This window comes from Myotis yumanensis, unplaced genomic scaffold, assembly GCF_028538775.1.
Source record: "Myotis yumanensis isolate MYYU_CA2020_CCGP unplaced genomic scaffold, mMyoYum1.0.hap1 SCAF_11, whole genome shotgun sequence".
Lineage (NCBI taxonomy): Eukaryota > Metazoa > Chordata > Mammalia > Chiroptera > Vespertilionidae > Myotis > Myotis yumanensis.
Window position 1 is genome coordinate 41,327,500 of NW_027223762.1, and position 19,377 is coordinate 41,346,876.

At 43.5% G+C, this 19,377-nt stretch overlaps 1 protein-coding gene across 1 annotated transcript; it reads left to right on the forward strand.

The window, feature by feature from the left end:
* The first annotated feature begins 291 nt into the window (after positions 1–291).
* On the forward strand, positions 292–1,395 carry LOC139019227 (PRAME family member 15-like). Its single transcript, XM_070428305.1, has one exon. It carries the CDS (start codon positions 292–294, stop codon positions 1,393–1,395), a length of 1,104 nt encoding a protein of 367 aa, XP_070284406.1.
* The last annotated feature ends 17,982 nt before the right edge of the window (positions 1,396–19,377 follow it).

The following is a 19,377-nucleotide window of genomic DNA, read 5'->3' on the forward strand; positions in this document are numbered from 1 at the left end:
TCTGTGGAAGGAATCAATGAGACAGGCCTCAACCTAGCCCCTCCCTAACTTTCTCTCAATCCATTAATCTGGAGAGAGGAGATAATCCTAATAAGATTAAGGGGTGGAAGCTGAGGTTTCTGATTGGATGTTAACTTTTGAGAAGGTGTATAAAAACCCCAGGCACCAGAGGAGAGATTCAGAGTCTTCCAGCTCTGCAGTCAGTGCTGTGGTTCTCCACCAGGTCTGAGATCTGAGCCCCAGCAAACCCAGTCACAGCAGACGTTTCAGAAGGATTCCTTTCTGAGGACCATGAAGATGGACATCCACACCCCACCCACACTCCTGCAGCTGGCAGGAGAGAGCCTGCTGAGGGACCAGGCCTCAGCCATCGCAGCTCTGGACTACCTGCCAGCTGAGCTCTTCCCGCCGCTGTTCATTCAGGCCTACGTTAGGAGAATCTGTGAGCCCCTGAAGGAGATGGTGCAGGCCTGGCCCTTCACCGTCCTCCCTCTGGGATGCCTGCTGCAGCTGCCTGGGCTCATGGTCTTAAAAGCCGTGTTGGATGGGCTTGACATTCTGCTTGCCCAGGAGGTTAGGCCCAGGAGATGGAAACTGCGGGTGCTGGATTTAAGGAGCACAGGTACCAACTTCTGGAGAATGTGGTATGGAGACAGCACCTGGAATTGCTCATGGAAAGTACCAGTGGCTGTGCACAGCTCCAGCCCCAACCAGGAGCACCCCTTGGCTCCCTTGGAGGTGTTCCTAGACCTTAACTTCAATGAAAGGGATGATGGGGATGAGTTTCTCAAGTACATCATCCAATGGGCCCAGCAGAGGGAAGGGTTGCTACACCTGTGCTGCAAGGCGCTGAGGATTTCTGAGGGGCCCTTCCAGAGGGTCAGCAAGGTCCTGGATAGGGTGCAGCTGGACTGCATCCAGAAGGTGGAAGTGAACTGCGCCTGGGACCTGCCCACCCTGGGAACGTTTGCTCTTTACCTGGGTCAGATGAGTAACCTGCAGAGACTCTCTCTCTCCCACATTCACGTGTTGACAGAGGAGGAGGACCGGGAGGAGGAGCAGGAGTGGGAAGAGGAAGAGGAGTTGGAGGAGGAAGAGGATTGGGATAGGAAACAGCAGGAGGAGCAGCTATCCTTTTCCCAATTCCTCTCTCAGATGCTCAGGCTGCGGCACCTCCGGGACCTCAACATGGATTGTCCCTCCTTCCTCCAAGGCCGTCTGGACCAGATGCTCAGGTGCCTGCAGACCCCCTTGGACAAACTCTCCATAGCAAATTGCCAGATGCTGACGCATTCAGACCTGACACACCTGTTCCAGTGCCCGAACCTCAGGCAGCTGAAGTCCCTGCATCTGTTTCGCCTCAGCCTCGAGGATTTTAGTCTTGAGCCCCTCTGAGCTCTGCTGGAGGCAGTGGCACCCACCCTCCAGGGCCTGCGCCTGGATAACTGTGGGATGGTAGACTCCCAAGTCGAGGCCATCCTACCTGTCCTGAGCCTCTGTCAGCAGCTCAGGGGCTTCACCATCTCTATGAACAACTTTTCCATGGCCACCGTGGAGAAGCTGCTGCGCCACACAGCTGGGCTGTGCAGTTTAGAGCTCGAGCTGTACCCCGTCCCTCGTGAGTGTTACAGGATCCAGGGGATCGTCAACCAGGAGAGACTTGCCCAGATTCGGGCTGAGCTTAAGGCGATACTGAGGGAGTTAGGACAGCCTAGGACCATCTATCTTTGCGGCAAGTGCTGTCATACATGAGGCAACAGTAACATTTATGACATGGCATTTTCATGACATGTAGCCGTGCTGTGCCCCTGTAATGACCCTGCTCAGTGGGATCATCAGCAAAAGCTTTGTTCTGGGGCCTTGGAAGCTGTAATATAGAACACGGTGCATTATGCAGAGGGACCCACGTTCCAGACTAATGCTCCTGTGAACGGGGAAAGGAAGGGACCAAGCCCAGGTCCACGATTACAGGGGCAAATGTTGGGGAGTTCATGGGACCTCAGGGGGCAAGTGTCCTAGAATCAGAAATAAGAATCTGATTAGCTTGCGGGGGGGGGGGGGGGGGGGGGGGGAGCGCGGAGTTGCGCATTAGCTGCATGTGTGGGAGTTAATGCTGAGGTGTATGGTTGTAAAGGAATGATCAGAAATAAAGACAATTTCAAAGTCAAAAAAAAAAAATAGAACAGTAGTAAGCAGAACATGGAATGTAAAGAGACATTTTGAAACTAATCATTGTCTGCTCTTGAAAAAATGTATCAATGAAAGGAAGGAATACATTTCTAGGCAGCTACACCTCTATAAAAGTCAATCAAATTCCATCATTAAATTTGTAAGATGCTCTACAAATTAACATGAGCAAGTTACTGCATTGCTCACTCCATAGCTCAGCATGGAAAAGCCCTCAGAGACGGAGAATTTATTAAGGAAACATTTCTAAGATGTGCACCAGCTCTATTTCATGATATGAAAAAAAAGATGATATTAAAAGAATTTCTGAGTTACCACTCAGTGGAAATACTATCAAAGACAGAATAATAGATCTTAACAAAAACATACAACATCAATTAAAAAAAGACTTAAATAGTTGTAAATATTTTTTGATTTCTCTTGATGAAACTACTGATGTCACATCAAATGCTCGGTTGGCCGTTATGGCTAGATATTCTGATGGTCTCACAATGGAAGGAGAATTGATAAAGTTAGAATCAGTGCCAATAAGTACATCAGGAAACAAAATATGTAAGGTTGTTATAAAAACATTCAGTGACCTAAACATTGATATCTCTAAAATTGTGTCAGTCACGACAGATGGGGCACCAAATATGATGGGAAAAAATGTGGGATTCCTGAAATTGTTTGTGGAAGCTATTAGACATCCACTTGTACCTTTTCATTGCATTATCCATCAGGAGGTGTTGTGTGCCAAATCAGGATTCTCAGAATTGAATGATTTAATGTCAGGTGTAACAAAAAATGTGAATTTTATAGCTTCTCGACCCTTTCACAAGTGAGAATTTACTGCACTTTTACAGGAAGTTGATTTAACCTACAGTGGACTACTGATGTTCAATAATGTGAGATGGCTGAGTCGAGGTAAAGTACTTGAGCGATTTGTGGAGTGCTTTGAAGAAATTACGGTATTTATTGAGAATAAGGATCTGGCAAACTTTCCTCAGATCACTGATGTTAAGTCGGTCAGCAATTTGATGTCTTTTACAGATCTCTCTGTTCATATGAATGAACGGAACTTAAAATTACAAAGTTTTGGCAAAAGTATTGACGTTATGTTTGGATACATCAAATCTTTTGAAAGTAAACTTAAAACTTTTAAATGAGATATTATAACTAAAACTTATAAGTATTTTCCTCGGATAAAAAAGTATTTTGAGAAGGCCACTACAATGAGAACTAAGTGCCAGGCGGGTAGTTAATCACTTTAACTACAAACAATCACGCTTAAGCTACATAATCTTTACTCCCTGGAATGGAGATAAGAAACGCCCTAACCTTTGCAATAGAAATTGACAGGATTAAAATCGACTGGTATAAATACAGATGTAACAAGATAATAAATATCAGATCCTAATCAGATCCTAACCAGAACTTGGCCAGAACTTGGCTGGAGATCCTGGCTAGGCTGCTGATTAACTGAAGGCTGTCTCCGTGTCATTCCTTCTTCGCCGACTCCGTCCACACCTTTGGGGACCCCTGGACCTGCTGGGGTTGGTCCCCAACATTCAGTCCATGGGCCGATGCTCTATCCACTGAGCCAAACCTAGGGCTGAATTGGAACATTTTTAAAATACAGCTACTTTAGGGCACATTCTGTTGAATTTTGTTCATCTCTCAATTTTTTTTAATATTTCTTTATTGATTTTTTACAGAGAGGAAGAGAGAGAGATAGAGAGTTAGAAACATCGATGAGAGAGAAACATCGATCAGCTGCCTCCTGCACACCTCCCACTGGGGATGTGCCCGCAACCCAGGACATGCCCTTGACTGGAATCGAACCTGGGACCTTTCAGTCCGCAGGCCGACGCTCTATCCATTGAGCCAAACCGGTTTTGGCAATCTCAATTTTTTTATTTTAAACCCATAACCACATGCACACATACTGAGTGGATGAAAGCAGGAGGAGATTATGAAAAGTACACTGGACATAAAGCCAAGAGCACTTACAACAAAGAGTAAATAAGGCCTACAGATTTGATTGGTTAGTTGAATGATGCATTTTTTTAGCCCTAGAGTTTTAATGCACAGTATAGTGAATACAGACAACAATACTGTATTATAACCATCAAACTTACTAAAAGAATAGACCTTAATAATTCCAACCATGAAAAAGAAAGGGTAATTATTTACCACGATAGAGGTGCTAATTGTCACTACAATGACAATATTTAGGTATCAAATTAACATTCTGTACACATTACATGTACACATTATATGTCAAACATAGTTCAATTTTTTTAAAAAGCCAAGAGCACTTGTCTGCCACTTCTGAGATGCCATTTCCCCCCATCTGTAAAAAGGGTGGGTTAGCCCAGATAGGCCTACAGGCAGCTTCCAGCAGAGGCATTTCAGGATTGTAGATCAGTGATTTTCAACCAGTTTGCCGCAAGAATTTTTAAAATTTCAATACTTGAAATTGTTTGCCATCTATTTAGTCAGGGTTACTGACCTCTGTCCCTTAGATTGTCAAGTAAATGACAACAGCCAACACAATAGCCATCCAGTGTAAACGAATCAAAATTATACTTTTTTTTTTTTTTTTGGTCAGGTCAGCAAAAAATACATATTTTGGTGTGCTGCAGAATTTTTGTAACTAGCTTATGTGTACCAGAAGATGAAAAGGGTTGGAAATCGCCGTTCTAGATTGAGGTCACTCTGCCCTAGATTTTGTGTCTGATCCCACAGCCAGAGAATAGGGCTGGTTCCCTTGCTAGTGACTTAATGCTACAGCCATAACGGAGACTTCTCTCTCTCTCTCTCTCTCTCTCTCTCTCTCTCTCTCTCTCTCCCTCTCTCCCTCTCTCCCTCTCTCCCTCTCTCTCTCCCTCTCCCTCTCTTGAGACGACTTCACCTTTGACACAGAAACTTCCATCTGTATCCTATCATGCCTATCCTATTCTCCCCACCCCCACTCCTCCTTATGTAAATCAGCCGAGGGAATCGGATCTTGGAGAAACTTTGATCTCTTTATCTGAAGGCACAAAGATAGCATTGCAAAGCCTGCTGCTGGTGTGGAGGGGGCATCGTTAGAAATGCTTCACATTTTTCTCACAAGTTTCACTCTTATACACAGTCGATCTTCCTCCGGCAAGGCCTTGGGGAAACCGGCAATGGAATGAGGAAAAGAAGGCAGGCGAGGCGGGAGGGAGGCTTATTTGAAAGGAAACATCAGCAAATTCTGATATGCAAAGTTTTGGAAAATCCTTCGTATCTCAGTCTCTTAGAAAGAACCTGAGGCTGGGCTGTGGACTTGGCTTTCTCGCGTGTGATATTTTTTTTAAAGATGGTTCATGTTTGCAAGCCACTAAGTGCAACAGGCCTCTCATTGACGCCCACCCCCAGTCCTGTTCTGTGCCCCTCCCGCCTACATTGCTGCCAGTGCTCACTCTGAAATGCACATCTAACAACAGTGTTACTCCCTGGTGTAAGATCGGACTTCAATTCCACTCCCACCCCACGGACTCCATTACCAGTAGAAAAATAAAATGTAAACTCTTCTCTGTGTCATTTGAAACCCTTCAAAATCTGGTCCCAGGCTACATTTTTTACCTCTTCTTCTGCAAATCTGCACCTTTCTCCTGCTCTCCAGCCCACTGAACCCACTGCCCTCCCATCCTGTGTAGTGTCCACCTCTGGATAGCCATGAGGTCCACCAGGAAAGACAGTGGCTTGGCCACTCTGGCTGCATCCATCCTCTAGTACCCACTCTAGTTCCTCAGGAAGGGTTGATGCCTGAGTAGAAATCCACGTAGAGGCCAGGGGATTGTCAAGGGCGGGGGGGAAAAAAAGGACACATATGTAATACCCTTTGTAATACTTTAAGCAATAAAAATAAATAAATAAATAAAAATAAAGCAAAACCTGGAAAAAAAAAAGAAATCCACGTAAATTAAGGCCCTTGGACAGGACAATTCCCAAATTCCCTTCAGCCCAGCCCTAACTTCTGAGAACTATTCCCAGGAGCAGAGCTCAAAAGTGCTTAGAACTTGACCCAGTTCATACTAACAGTCACTGCAGTTCCCAGTCCAGAAAAATAGAGACAAGTGGTCTGACAAAGGGTTTAAACAATTTTTGTTTGTTTTAGTAAACCATTAATAGTTTAGTCAATTTTTAGTAAACCATACAAATTAAATTAAAATGCCATTAAATATTTTAAATCACATTAAAAACAAGAGGATTCTATGGTTGCACAACAATGTGAGTGTACTTCAGGCCACTGAACTGTACACTTAAAAATAGCTAAGCCCTGACCGGTTATGTCCAGTGGTTAGAGTGTCAGCCCAATATGCCAAGGTTCTGGGTTTGATTCCCAATCAGGGCACATATAAGAAGCAACCAATGAATGCATAAATAAGTGGAACAACAAATCAATCAATCTCTCTCTCTCTCCCTAAAATCAATCAATAAGTTTTTAAAAATGGTTAAGATAAAGAAATGGTAAGGTGGTAAATTTTATGTTATGTATATTTCACCACAATTTTTTAAGACTGCTTTGAATGTAGTTACAACCATCTTTGAGGAGGAAAAGTATTAAAACTATTCCTTTTTTGTTGTTGTTACTCCTCTCTTGAGGATAGTTTTCCATTGATTTTTAGAGAGAGTGGAAGGGAGGGGGAGACAGAGAGAAACACTGATGTGAGAGAGACACATTGATTGGTTGCCTCCTGCATGCTCCTGCACACTCCTGCAAGCAAGGTTCGTGCCCTTAACTGAATCAAACCAGGACCCTTCAATCCACAGGCCAACGCTCTATCCACTGAGCCAAACCAGCTAGGGCTAGAACTATTCTTTAAAAGATACCCTAGCCGGTTTGGCTCAGTGGATAGAGCGTCGGCCTGTGGACCAAAGGATCCCAGGTTTGGTTCTAGTCAAGGGCACATACCTTGGTTGCAGGCTTCTCTCCAGCCCAGGCCATAATCAGGGCTTGTGCAGGAGGCAACCAGTCGATGTGTTTCTCTCTCATCGATGTTTCTCTCTGTCTTTCCCTCTCTCTCCCACTCTCCCTAAAAATCAATGGGAAAATATCCTTGTGCGAGGATTAACAAAAAAATAAATAAATAAAATAAAACCAAAAAAAGATGGAGAAAGAGAGGGTTCCTGGTTTAATAAAATGTTCAATTGTAATGATTGATACTTAAAGTGCCTTAATATCACTAATTTCCAGAAGCTTCAGTTATCTGTTATGTAGCCTGGGACTAGGAAATAAGCAAACAGGCTCTCAGTGACCAAAATAAATGTCGCTTGACTAAATAAAGAACCGATTTTATGACACAGGAGATCTCCATTACAGAGTACAGGAAATTAAAGCTCAGAAAAGGGAACGTGCCTAAATTTATACAGCTGGCCAGATTCAAAACTACCCTAGGTGTGGAGTTTTTAAAAAAGCCCATGCTCTCTCTGCTTCAGCATGCTGCCACTTCTTGGACACTATAATATTTATAAATGGTTTTCTTTCTTGGCTTGGTTTGGTTTTTGGTTTGTTTCATTGTTGTGGTTGCTTTTTAGTTCTTCCAAAGCAATTTTGGGACATTCCTGGAAGAAGACTGGCTCAGAGAGCTGAAGGAAGAGTAACAAACAGGGCGAGACAGGCAGAATCAGGCAGCCTGGGGACCTTCTCTTTATAATGAAGTGGCTCATGTGACCAGGCTCAGAGACTCTCCGTTCAGGTTTCAAATTCTCAGGAGAGAGAATCTGGTTTGCCTGCCTGGATTAGGTGTCCATAGCCCTATCAGTCAGCTCTGCCCAGAGAAATGGAACCCTGGACCCCAGACATGGCCACTGGGTCTCAACCTGGGTTATCAGTTCTTCTCAGAAAAAGGGGGAATCCCTGTGAGCCAGGCAGACGCCCAGGTGTGCCCCAGAAGGAAATTGTCTGGGGGAGGGAAGAAGGGAACAGGAGTGCCCTGTCACCCCGAGAAGCCCCTGTATGTATTCTGAGCTATAAATTCAGCCTCAGCTTTGCATACTGTTCCATTCATAGTTTCATCATTATTTGGGGTTGCAAACTTTGGCAACGTTATCTGCAATTTTTAAACTCAGGGGACCCTTTGGTGCAGTTAAAATTCAACTTAACTGCACCAGGGTGACTACTCTGGAGCTTGGCAGAATGTGCTCACTCTCCAGAAACCATCAGGTACTGTCTTAAAAAAGAAAAGAAATTGGCCCAGCTGGCTCAGTAGTTGAGTGTCGACCTATGAACCAGGAAGTCACGGTTCGACGCCTGGTCAAGGCACATGCCTAGGTTGTAGGCACAATCCCTGGTGGAGAGTGTGCAGGAGGCAGCTGATCAATGATTCTCTCTCATCATTGATGTTTCTATCTCTCTTTCCCTCTCCTTTCCTCTCTGAAATCAATAAAAAAATTTTTTTTTTTTAAAAATTGTTCACCATGTATTTGACTCCATTTAGCTGTGTGTTTTGGCTCATTGTATAAAAATCTGCCTGGGCACAGCCACCCCTAACAAACAATAACCAGAGGTGCCTGGCCTAAATTCCAAAACTCATTTAAGGCTATTAGGACCATTAGCTCTAACTGGAGTTCAGCTATAGACACAAATCACTAACCAAATTAAATGGCCAGTAGTTCAGCCAGCCTTTCAAAGTCAGGAGGCCTATATGTGAATCAACAGCAACAGTAACCACCACTGCATAGCACCTTACTGCTATTTCAATTGCATTTCTCCATAATCTGCTATTATTATAACCATTTATGGATTAGAAAAATGAGGAACAGAAGAATTTTGACTTCACCTAGAACAGAATACTAGGAAATCCCAGAGAGAATGAGGACTTGACTTGAGTTCTTCTGACCCAATACTAGGCTGATATCTCTCATAAGGACTTTGGAATGGACTCATCCCTTCTTTTTTCCCTTTATGTTATCAGCCTTCTTTCAGAGTATGTTACCTAATGATTCTCCTCTGCCTTAAAGGAGAAGCTGGCTTCTCCATGCCAGTGTAAACATAACTTTAAAGAATGTATCGGATTAGTTTCTCTGCCCCAAAAATAATGTCACCTTTTTCTTGGACTCTAATTGCATGAACAGCTGAGCTGGAGCAGATCCTGTTGACCATTTGTTGCCAAATCCCAGATTACACAGTAGACAAGAGGAGTTTTATAGGACTACATTAAAGTGAATATACGTAGTTTGGGTCAGGATTTCAGGACTCATTCCAAACCTCAGGCTTGAAATCCAAAACCAGAGATTTTGCTTTTGATTATTAGGTGTCAATCACAGTTTAGTTCTGCCTTAGTGTTTGTCACCGGTCTTCAGTAATCTCTATAAATTGGTGATTTTCTGGCCTCACCATCATCTCCTTGGAGTGAAAGTTGACTGAAAGTGGCATGGAAGTGGGTAAGATTTGGGAAGAGAGAAAATCAGTCTCTTCATGGTTCTGATTTGTGTTTTTCAAACTCTGAATCTCCATTGATGGGTTAAAGTCAATTTACCAGATCAAGACCAACACTTTTTTCTTTTTTTAAATGAAATAGATTAGAATTAGTCAAACTGGAAATATCAGACTATATCACATGCAGTTAGGATAAGTAATGTTTCGTAAAAGATTTTAAAAGATTTTTTTAAATACATATTTTTGTGGGCAGTGGTTTGCAATGTAAAATGCATATTTTACTTAAAGTCACAGTAAAAAACAAAAGTTTGAAAGCCATGGCTAGGTATATTGAGAACTGGGAAGTCTAGGTTTATAATCCTCTCCAGTTAATACTAGATCTCAGCTGTCAGGGAATACCATCGGCACTGTTTAAAACTTGCCATCTAGCCCTAGCCAAGTGGCTTAGTTGGTTGGAGCGTCGCCCCATGCACCTAAAGGTTGCAGGTTCGATTCCTACTCAGCGCACATACCTAGGTTGCAGGTTCAATCCCCAGTCAGGATGGATACTTACAGGAGGCAATCGATTGATTGATATTTCTCTCTCATATAAATGTTTCATGTTTCTCTCTCTCTCTCTCTCTCTCTCTCTCTCTCTCTCTCTCCCCTCCCTGTTTCTCTAAAATCAATAAAAACATATTATCAGATGAGGATTACAAAAATTAATAAATAAAAATAAAACTTGTTGCTTAGAAGTAAGAAACCAAGTCAAAAGCAGCAAAGAAAAAGATTTAGAAGTTTGACTTTGTAAATATTTCTAAATTTTCTATGTTAAAAAGTGTAAAACAGAATTTGATTATAAACTAAGAGAATAGGCCTAGTCGGTTTGGCTCAATGGATAGAGTGTCGGCCCACAGATTTAAGGGTCCTGGGTTTGATTCTGGTCAGGGTCATGTACCTCAGTTGCAGGCTCAATCCCTTGCCCTGGTTGGGATGTGTGTGGGAGGCAACCAATCAATGTGTCTCTCTTACATCAATGTTTCTCTCTCTCTGTCTCTCCCCCTCCTCTTCCACTCTCTCTAAAAATCAATAGAAAAATAACCTTGGGTGAGAATTAACAAACAAACAAACAAAAAAACCCAGGAGAATAAAAAGTCTAATATCCCAATAGAAGAAAAAAGAGCAGAGGTAAATCATTCAGAAAAAAGGGAAAGAGGTGAAAAGATGTCCCACTTCACCAATAATTAAATTAATACAAAAAAATTTATTTTTACCTCCCAATATTTTTTAAAGACCAGTTTTGTCAAGGATGTAAGAATATAAAAGGAATCACATACAGCTGGTGGCACTATAATTAGATAAACTGAAGGAAAAATTGGCACTATACACCAGAAGCCTTGAAAGTCGTGTACCCTTTGACTCACGAATTCCTCTTCAAATAAATTATCTGAAGGAAGTAATCATGGGTGTGTCCAAGGTTGCCTACAATAGTAAAAACCTGGAAAACACCCTAGCTGTCCAACAATAGAAATGCTATGATCTTTGCGTAAAAAGTTAAAAATAAATAAACAAGTAAATAAGCACATGCATAGTTATAGCAGAGTTCCCTAGCAAAGCCGGGCCTGGGCCTAGAGTTTGGCTTATGTATGGGACTGGCAGCCTGGTGACTCCTCTGGAAATTCATTTTCCTGAGCTGATAGGAAGAGGCAGGAGGATGGAAGAGTTTGGGGAATGCAGGCTTGGGAGCTGGGAAAGGCAGAAAATGGGACTGATGAATATCAGTGGAGAGAGAGGTTTGAGACAGAAGCAGAAAAAGCTGTTTTCATGAGACACTTTATGAGACTTTAAGTCTGGGGCCTGGCATTAACAACAAAGATATAGGTGTGGTGATCGAAAGTGTCCTGGCAAAAAGTAAAGCAGATAAAAAGATGTTGGAAGTGTGGGAGAAGGGGATCTTTGCAGGTTTATTTAGGGTGGTCAGAGAAGACCCCTCTGATGGGCTGACATCTGTCAGAGACCTGAAGGAAAGGTGAGAACTCCCAAAGGAATTTAGGCAGAGAGAACTGCAAATACAAAGGCCCTGGGGCAGCAAGATTCTTGTATTTGAAAAACAGCCAACAGGCAGTGTGGCTGGAGTACAGACAGCAAAGGGGGTCGGTGGTATGAGAAGACAAAGTCAATGAAGTAGCCATGTCAAGTCATGTAGGACATTGTAGCCGTTCTAAGAATTTGCCTTTTACACTGAGTGGGATGTGGAGCCATAGGGGAGTTTTGAATAGAGAAGGGACCTGACTTATGCTTTTAAAGGATCGCTCTGGAGAATGCAATGTAGAGAACAGACGTGGGGGACAGGTGGGAGCTGAAGATAGAAACTAGTCAGGAGGCTGTATCAATAATCCAGGCAGAAGGCAGTGGCTTGGATGACAGCACAGGAGATGGTAAGAAGTGTTCAGATCCTGGATATATTCTGAAGATAGCCTGGCAAGGTTTGCTCATGGATGGGGTGGACATGTGGGTTTATGTGTGTGTTTGTGTGTCTGTGAGTGTGGACATTGGGACCCCCACCTCATCCCAAATGAATCAGACTCTCTACAGATAGTTCATGGTATTTCTTAAAAGCTCCCCAGGAGATTCTAATGTGCAACCAGGGTTGGGAATCACTGCTCTCGGTTGGCAATGTTATAGGAAACTTTTATTCTTTTTTTGTATAATTATTTTTCCACATTTTCTACAATAAAAGTTGCAATTAAGGGGGGAAAGGATACTTTAAACAAAACACCTTCTTCCCCCCACCATGAGTATAAAATATGGGTAAGATAATAAGCTTACAGCTTTGCTTTAATGATCATATCTCCACTTGCCTAATTCCTACTGTCCTTCCATGGCCAGCATAAATGCCACCTTCTCTCTGAAGTCCATTGAGCTTCCCCAACCACCGGTGATGGCTCATTTTTGCTTACTCCTATAGCCCATGGCCCCTCTTTTTAGAGCTTAGTTCTCCAGTGTTTGTACTTGCATTCTGCTTTTTGGCTAGAGGGGGCCTTTCCTGTAAACCCTCTCTGGACAATGTCAAAGCAGGCCCTGACAAGTTCTATTTGTCCCTTGATAGAGGTTATATTTCTCCCAGTACAGGTAGGAGAAACAGCGCAGAGAGGACTCTGGTATGTTAGGCCACAGGGACACAGAGGCAGGCCAAAGGCTATCCCTGATCTGGGACAGGGAATGGCCTCCCCTGAGGCACTAGGCTTCAGGTTCATCTGTTCTGAATCCTTTACTCCTGGAGGCAAGGAATGAGCTATTTGTGGAGGACTCAGGCTCTGGAATGTATTCCAAGTTCTCTGGCACTAGGTGCCTCATTTGGAGGCCTCATAAGAAACTATGAAGCCGAAACCGGTTTGGCTCAGGTGATAGAGCGTTGGCCTGCGGACTGAAGGGTCCCAGGTTCGATTCTGGTCAAGGGCATGTACCTGGGTTTCGGGCACATCCCCGGTGGGGGATGTGCAGGAGGCGGCTGATCGATGTTTCTCTCTCATCGATGTTTCTGACTCTCTATCTCTCTCCCTTCCTCTCTGTAAAAAATCAATAAAATATATTAAAAAAAAAAAAAAAAGAAACTATGAAAGTGGTGGGAAAAACCTCTTCCCCTCTTACACCTTCCTTCCACATACTCGATCTAGTATGCTTTTTAAACTTTTATGTTATGTTTCCCATGACATTAAATATTCTTCAAAAAATATAATGTTAATGACCACATATTATTCCCATCAACCATAATCTAACTTTTAGGTTATTTCTAACCTTTACTATTATGTTTAATGCCACCTGGTAATTAATCTAAAAGGGATAACTAGAATGCAGTCCCCAAATTTTAAGACTAGACCCTAGAGAAAAAACTCATTTTCCACAATTTTCCCCACCTTCTTTTTAAATTCTGCTTTGGAAAGGCAAACACTCTTACCAGCATCAGAGAAATATTTATCTATACTATTATTACCTATATCTGTAGATAGCTTTAAAGTTCACAGAGCACTTTGTCATATATTATCTTACCTAATCAACACAACAGCACCATGAAATAGGTTATTATTCTTATTTTACATTTGGGGAAACTGAGGCTCAAACAGGTATATGACATGTTCAAGGTAACACAATTATTTAATGTCAGGGCTGGGAATGGGGGTCCAAGTCTTGGGACTCCCACAGCCATATCCCTCTACCAGGTACTATAGAAAGTACTATGCTAGAGAAGATGGAGGAGAGGTGGATAGTGGTAGAAGGACAGGTATGGAACAACTCCACAAGACAGAGTGGTCAGTGCCGTTAGTGCGATGGAGAGAAAGTGCTATGGAGTATGCCTTGCAAGGACATAGCAGTTCCTCTCATTTGGGGAAACCACAGAAGACTTTTTGAGGAAAACCACAACTAAAAGTCAGCTCTTCAAGAACAAGTAGGATCCGACCTCCTTAGAGGCACAGTGAGAGGGAAATGGAAAGTATGGCTGCCTGAGGAAAGGGCCAGCACGGGGAGTGGAGATGGGGAAGCAGTGAAACTGTAATTGATCCTCACAGAGGCTAGAGCCAGAAGGCCTTGGAAGTCATCTGGCGAGGAAACCAGAGATGTGGAACGATTTGAGGAAGGCAGTACCAGGCAAGGAGCGGGCAGGTCTGGATTCTACCCTGGCCTCTGGTCACCCAGGCCAGGGCTCCTTCCATGCAATAATCTATCAATTGCTAAAAGTAAGGGGCCATTTCCTTGGGAGAGTATTTGCCGTGGGGTACTGGATCAATAACCAGGGGCAAACTGAGGAATCAACACCAGATCTTGTGAGGGGATAGCCAGGAGGCTACTGCAGTGGCTTGGCAAGGTAACAAAGGAGGCCCAAAGAAGGTGAAGTGAGAGGAACAAAGAGGAAGAATTGGAGAAATAAATATTGCAGAAGAGGCACTGTCAGCACTTGATCAGATATGGGAGACAGCCTCAAGGAAGGGAGCAGATCTGAGAGAAAGCAGCTTCAGTGTGTGAGAAGAGCAGAGGGGAGAATGGGGGGGAAACTGGTGAGGAGCCAGGCAGAGCAGACAAACTTCCAAGAAGTAATGCAACATTCCAGAGCAATGTGCACCTTCTGCTACTGTTTGTGACATAGATATACATTGCTATCATTCTTCTGGAAAAATACAAGGCAAGTGGTATCAGTCTTGGCCTTGCGGGAGGAGAATGGGTGATGAGCAGACAACGTCCTGCTATCTCTCCCTTTTATGTTGTACCTTTGGATTATGAGCCATGGGCATAGCATCTAACAGCAATATAATTCGAAGATGATTTTCATGTTGTGTAGTAAATGGAAGGAAAGCAATAGGACAAAGAAAGGAGTAGCAGATTCTTTTTTCCTTAGGATGGGGAGATGTGAGCAGCTTTAGAAGATGAAATTGAACATGTGAGGGGGAGCGGTTAGGTGAAAGAGGGTGGGGGTGAAGTGGGGGGTGGGAGTGAAGTGGGGGATGGGAGGAGAGAGCTCTGGGGCCCCAGGAACTTAGCCTGCCAGGGAGGAGAAAAAACTAGTCTTCTGTAGCAGCAGGGTGGAAACGGAGAGGAGGGAGGAGGAGGGAGACGGCAGCGCCGGTGGGTTCCATCTGGGTGGAAAGCAGGCGCCGATCCCCCGGTATTTACACCCGTCAGACCCGCAAAAGGCTCGTGGGCCTGAGGAGAACCGAGTTCTCGGACATTACTGGTGAAAACAGGAATTGCTCCAGGTTTGGGGGTTGTAGATTCCTGGCAGCACCGTTAATGGTGGCAAAACACAGGAAACAAAGGGAAGAGCAAAATCGACAAAACCCTTAAATGAGCTGAGAGGTCTTCATGCCGTGGATTAATAGCCCTCAAAAGAGTGGATCCCAACTGGGACTTGGCGTGTCCACGATGTATTAGAAAAGCAAGATGCGGGGTGGCGTATGTTATATGATGCCATTTGGGAAAACAAATGGAAACACTGCGCGCGCGAGTGTGTGTGTGTGTGTGTGTGTGTCTAATATTGCGTGGGCACGGGGAAAATTGGGATAGTGGAAGATAAAGAAGAGACAAAGGGAGAAAATCTTTAATACTTACAGAGTAAAAGGACCAAGTGCAAAACAAAACCCCAAAACACCCAGAACCCCAGACTCGGCGATAAAGACCCTGAGACAAGAAGGACTCCGGGTACTGGCCGGTGGGGCCACCCCGCAGCCACGCCGCTGCCGGTTATTTCCAATCCGTGGGCGGCAGCGCAGGCGTGTGCAGCGCGCCGCGCAGGGTTTCTCTGAGCTCTTTGTTCCAGGAGGATGGCGCGATGGGGGAGGGCGCAATGCGCCGCCCGCGCCTCAAAGGGCAGGCGCGGGGCGCGCGGAGCTGAGGGACAGGCCAGAGCGAGCAGGCGGAGGGACTTGGCCCGGATCCTGGGCCCCGCCGCCATCTCCGACCCAGTTGTTCCGCGTCGCATTCCGCCCAGACAAAGCCCCTGCGCTTGGGCGGAGAGCGCTGGGGCCAAGCACGCACCTCCAGGAGACCGATTGCCCTTATCTGTCCCGGGTGCTAAAGGGCTCTAATCCAACCCAACCATTGCTCTCTGCCCTCCCCCCTTTTCTTTACTACCCCTCCCCTCAGCCCTGGTAACCTGTGACCTACTTCCCGTCTAAAAATTTACACATTCTAGTTATCTCCTGTGAGTGGAATCATATAATATTTGTCCTTTTGTGTCAGGCTTATTTTGCTTGGCATAATGTCTTCAAGGTTCATCTATGTTGCAATATGTTTTATAACTTCACTCCTTTTTACAAAGTTGCTAAATGTACATAAAATTTATCAGTTTTAAGTGTACAGTTAAAGTGGCATAAGTACATTCAACCACTATCCAGCTCCAGAACTTTTCCATCATTCCAAACTGAAACTTTGTACCCATTAAATAATAACTCCGCCTGGACCTCTGGTAACCATCATTCTACTACGCTCTGGCTCAATGAATTTGGGGGCATCACTTTTCTGTGTTACGAGCAATGGCTGTGTTCCCACACTGAGGGATTGAGGGGGACAAGCCATACACTGGAGAATATCCAGATGGGGTTAATGACAAGGTGACAAAACCTGGTCATATATGAGAAAGAGTGGAGGGGACTGAGAATATTCAAGAAAGTGAGGTCCTGAGCATAAGAGGCCACAAATTCCGTTTGGAGCTATCTTTGAGCTCGCTTAGACCATGAGCTAAACTCACCCTGCCGAGTTAAAAAAATTTATGAGCAAGAAGTTATCATTGAAATTAAATGGTGGCAGACATGTCCAAGGAATACTGTGGAGATTTGATCCCTTTATGAATCTTGTGATACCTCGATGAAGTGTGGAGATAGCAACTGGTGGGCAATAGAATATTGGAACCTATAATAATAAAAGCATGATATGCAAATCAACGGAACAGCCAAACAGCTGAATGACCAATGAAGCTGGAGCTGTGAGGACCGGCCATTGCAGCTGGGGCTGCGAAGGCCTACTATTGCATGAATTTCATGCATCAGGCCTCTAGTGGTTGTAATAGGAGGAAACAGTATCACCATGTTAGAGGGCTTGGACTGAGTATAAAGAATGGCTGTATTCACCAGAGAAATCAACTGCTTCCACATGTCCCCTCTCCACAGCACCTGTTTTATTACAATATAAAAATTGAGACCTGTCCATTTTCACATTGAACTTTTGTTAAATAAACTTTTGTATTGGTCAAAAAAAAAGAAGTGAGGTCCTAGGATGATTTTAATTCACCTAAAAATAGAAAAAATTTTAAAACCTGGGAGGTTTTAGTTTCATAACAAATTTAGAAGCCAACAGTGTGATGTAATTGGAAAAGACTCAAGGGGCCATGAAGACTGTCTTAGCCTAAGTCAGTGATGGCGAACCTATGACACGCGTGTCAGAGGTGACATTCGAACTCATTATTTTGGTTGATTTTTCTTTGTTAAATGGCATTTAAATATATAAAATAAATATCAAAAATATAAATCTTTGTTTTACTATGGTTGCAAAGATAAAAAAAAATTTCTATATGTGGCACGGCACCAGAGTTAAGTTAGGGTTTTTCAAAATGCTGACACGCTGAGCTCAAAAGGTTCGCCATCACTGGCCTAAGTGAAGGATGGCAGTGTAGGAAAGTGGTTAAAACTGTCCTGTCAATAGAAATATAATTTACTATTTTTTTAATCCTCACCTGAGGATATTTTCCATTGATTTTTAGAGATAGTGGAAGAGAGAGGGAAAGACAGAAATATCGATGTAAGAGAAAAACCTCCATTGGTTGCCTCCTGCATGGGCCGGGACCAGGGCCTGGGCCAGAGCCTGCAACCAAGGTACATGCCCTTGATCAGAATCAAACCCGGGACCCTTCAGTCCGCAGGCTGACGCTCTATCCACTGAGCCAAAGCAGCTTACTATTTTAAATTTTCTAGTATCCACATTCAAAAAAAGAAACAGTAAAATATTTTACTTAGGTCAATGTATTAAAAATATTTTAATATGTAATTAAAATTAATTAGATATCTCCTAGTCTTTCTTTCATATTTGGTCTTCTAAATTAGGCTGGCCACACATTTCAAGTGTTTAATAGTTACCTTTCCACTGTATTGGACAGCACAGAGTTGGAACCTGGGGCTTGGGTGTCAGACAGGTCTGGGATCATATTGCATCCCTTACTATGTTGGGTAACTAGGCAAATTACCCTTTTATCTGTTTCATCTGTAAAACAGAACTAACAGTACTCAATCTATAGGGTGATTGTGAGGATCAATGGCACACGAAGCACTTAGAACATGTTCAGTAAATGTTGATTATTAGTGGTAAATTGTGATTACTTAGTGAATTACCATCAGATGATGTGGCTTGGAAACATTCCAGAGGGACGGAGTTAAAAGACAATGGACAAACTGGAAAAACCTGTTTGGAACACATCTGACAAACAAAATGTTATTTTCAATATGTAGGAAGTGCTTGCAAATAAGAAATTGAGAAATATGAATGGGAAATTCAAAACAGGAGACACACCGGAAGTGATTTTTAAAAAATTTAATTGTTTTGAGAGAGGGATAGGAAGGGGGAGAGAGGGAAGGAGGGAAAGAGATGGGGGAGAGGGAGAGAAACATCAATTTTTGTTGTTCCACTTGAGCATTCGTTGGTTGGTTCTTTTTTTTTTTTTTTTTTTTTTTATGTATTTTTAACCCTAGCTGGTTTGGCTCAGTGGATAGAGCATTGGCCTGTGGACTGAAGGGTCCCAGGTTCGATTTTGGCCAAGGGCACATGCCTGGGTTTCGGGCTTGAACTCCAGTAGGGGGCGTGCAGGGGGCAGCCAATCAATGATTCTCTCTCTTCATTGATGTTTCTATCTCTCCCTCTCTCTTCCTCTCTGAAATCAATAAACATATGTATTTTTTTAAAAATAAAATTGTATTTTTATTGATTTCAGAGAGGAAGGTAGATGGAGAGAGAGAGAAACATCAATGATGAGAGATTGATGGGCTGCCTCCTGCACACACCCCACTGGGGATCGAGCTCACAACCCAGGTATGTGCCCTGACCGGGAATTGAACCATGACCTCCTGGTTCATAGGTTGATGATACTCAACCACTGAACCACACCTGCAGGCATTGGTTGATTCTTGTATGTGCCCTGACCAGGCATCTAACTGCAACCTTAGTGTATCAGGAATGCTCTAACAACTGAACAAACTACCCAGTCATGGTGGAAATGATTTAAAAAGAAAAAAGAAAAAAAGTAAGTCCCTTTGAAATGAGTTCCGCTCTCCTGGGATTTA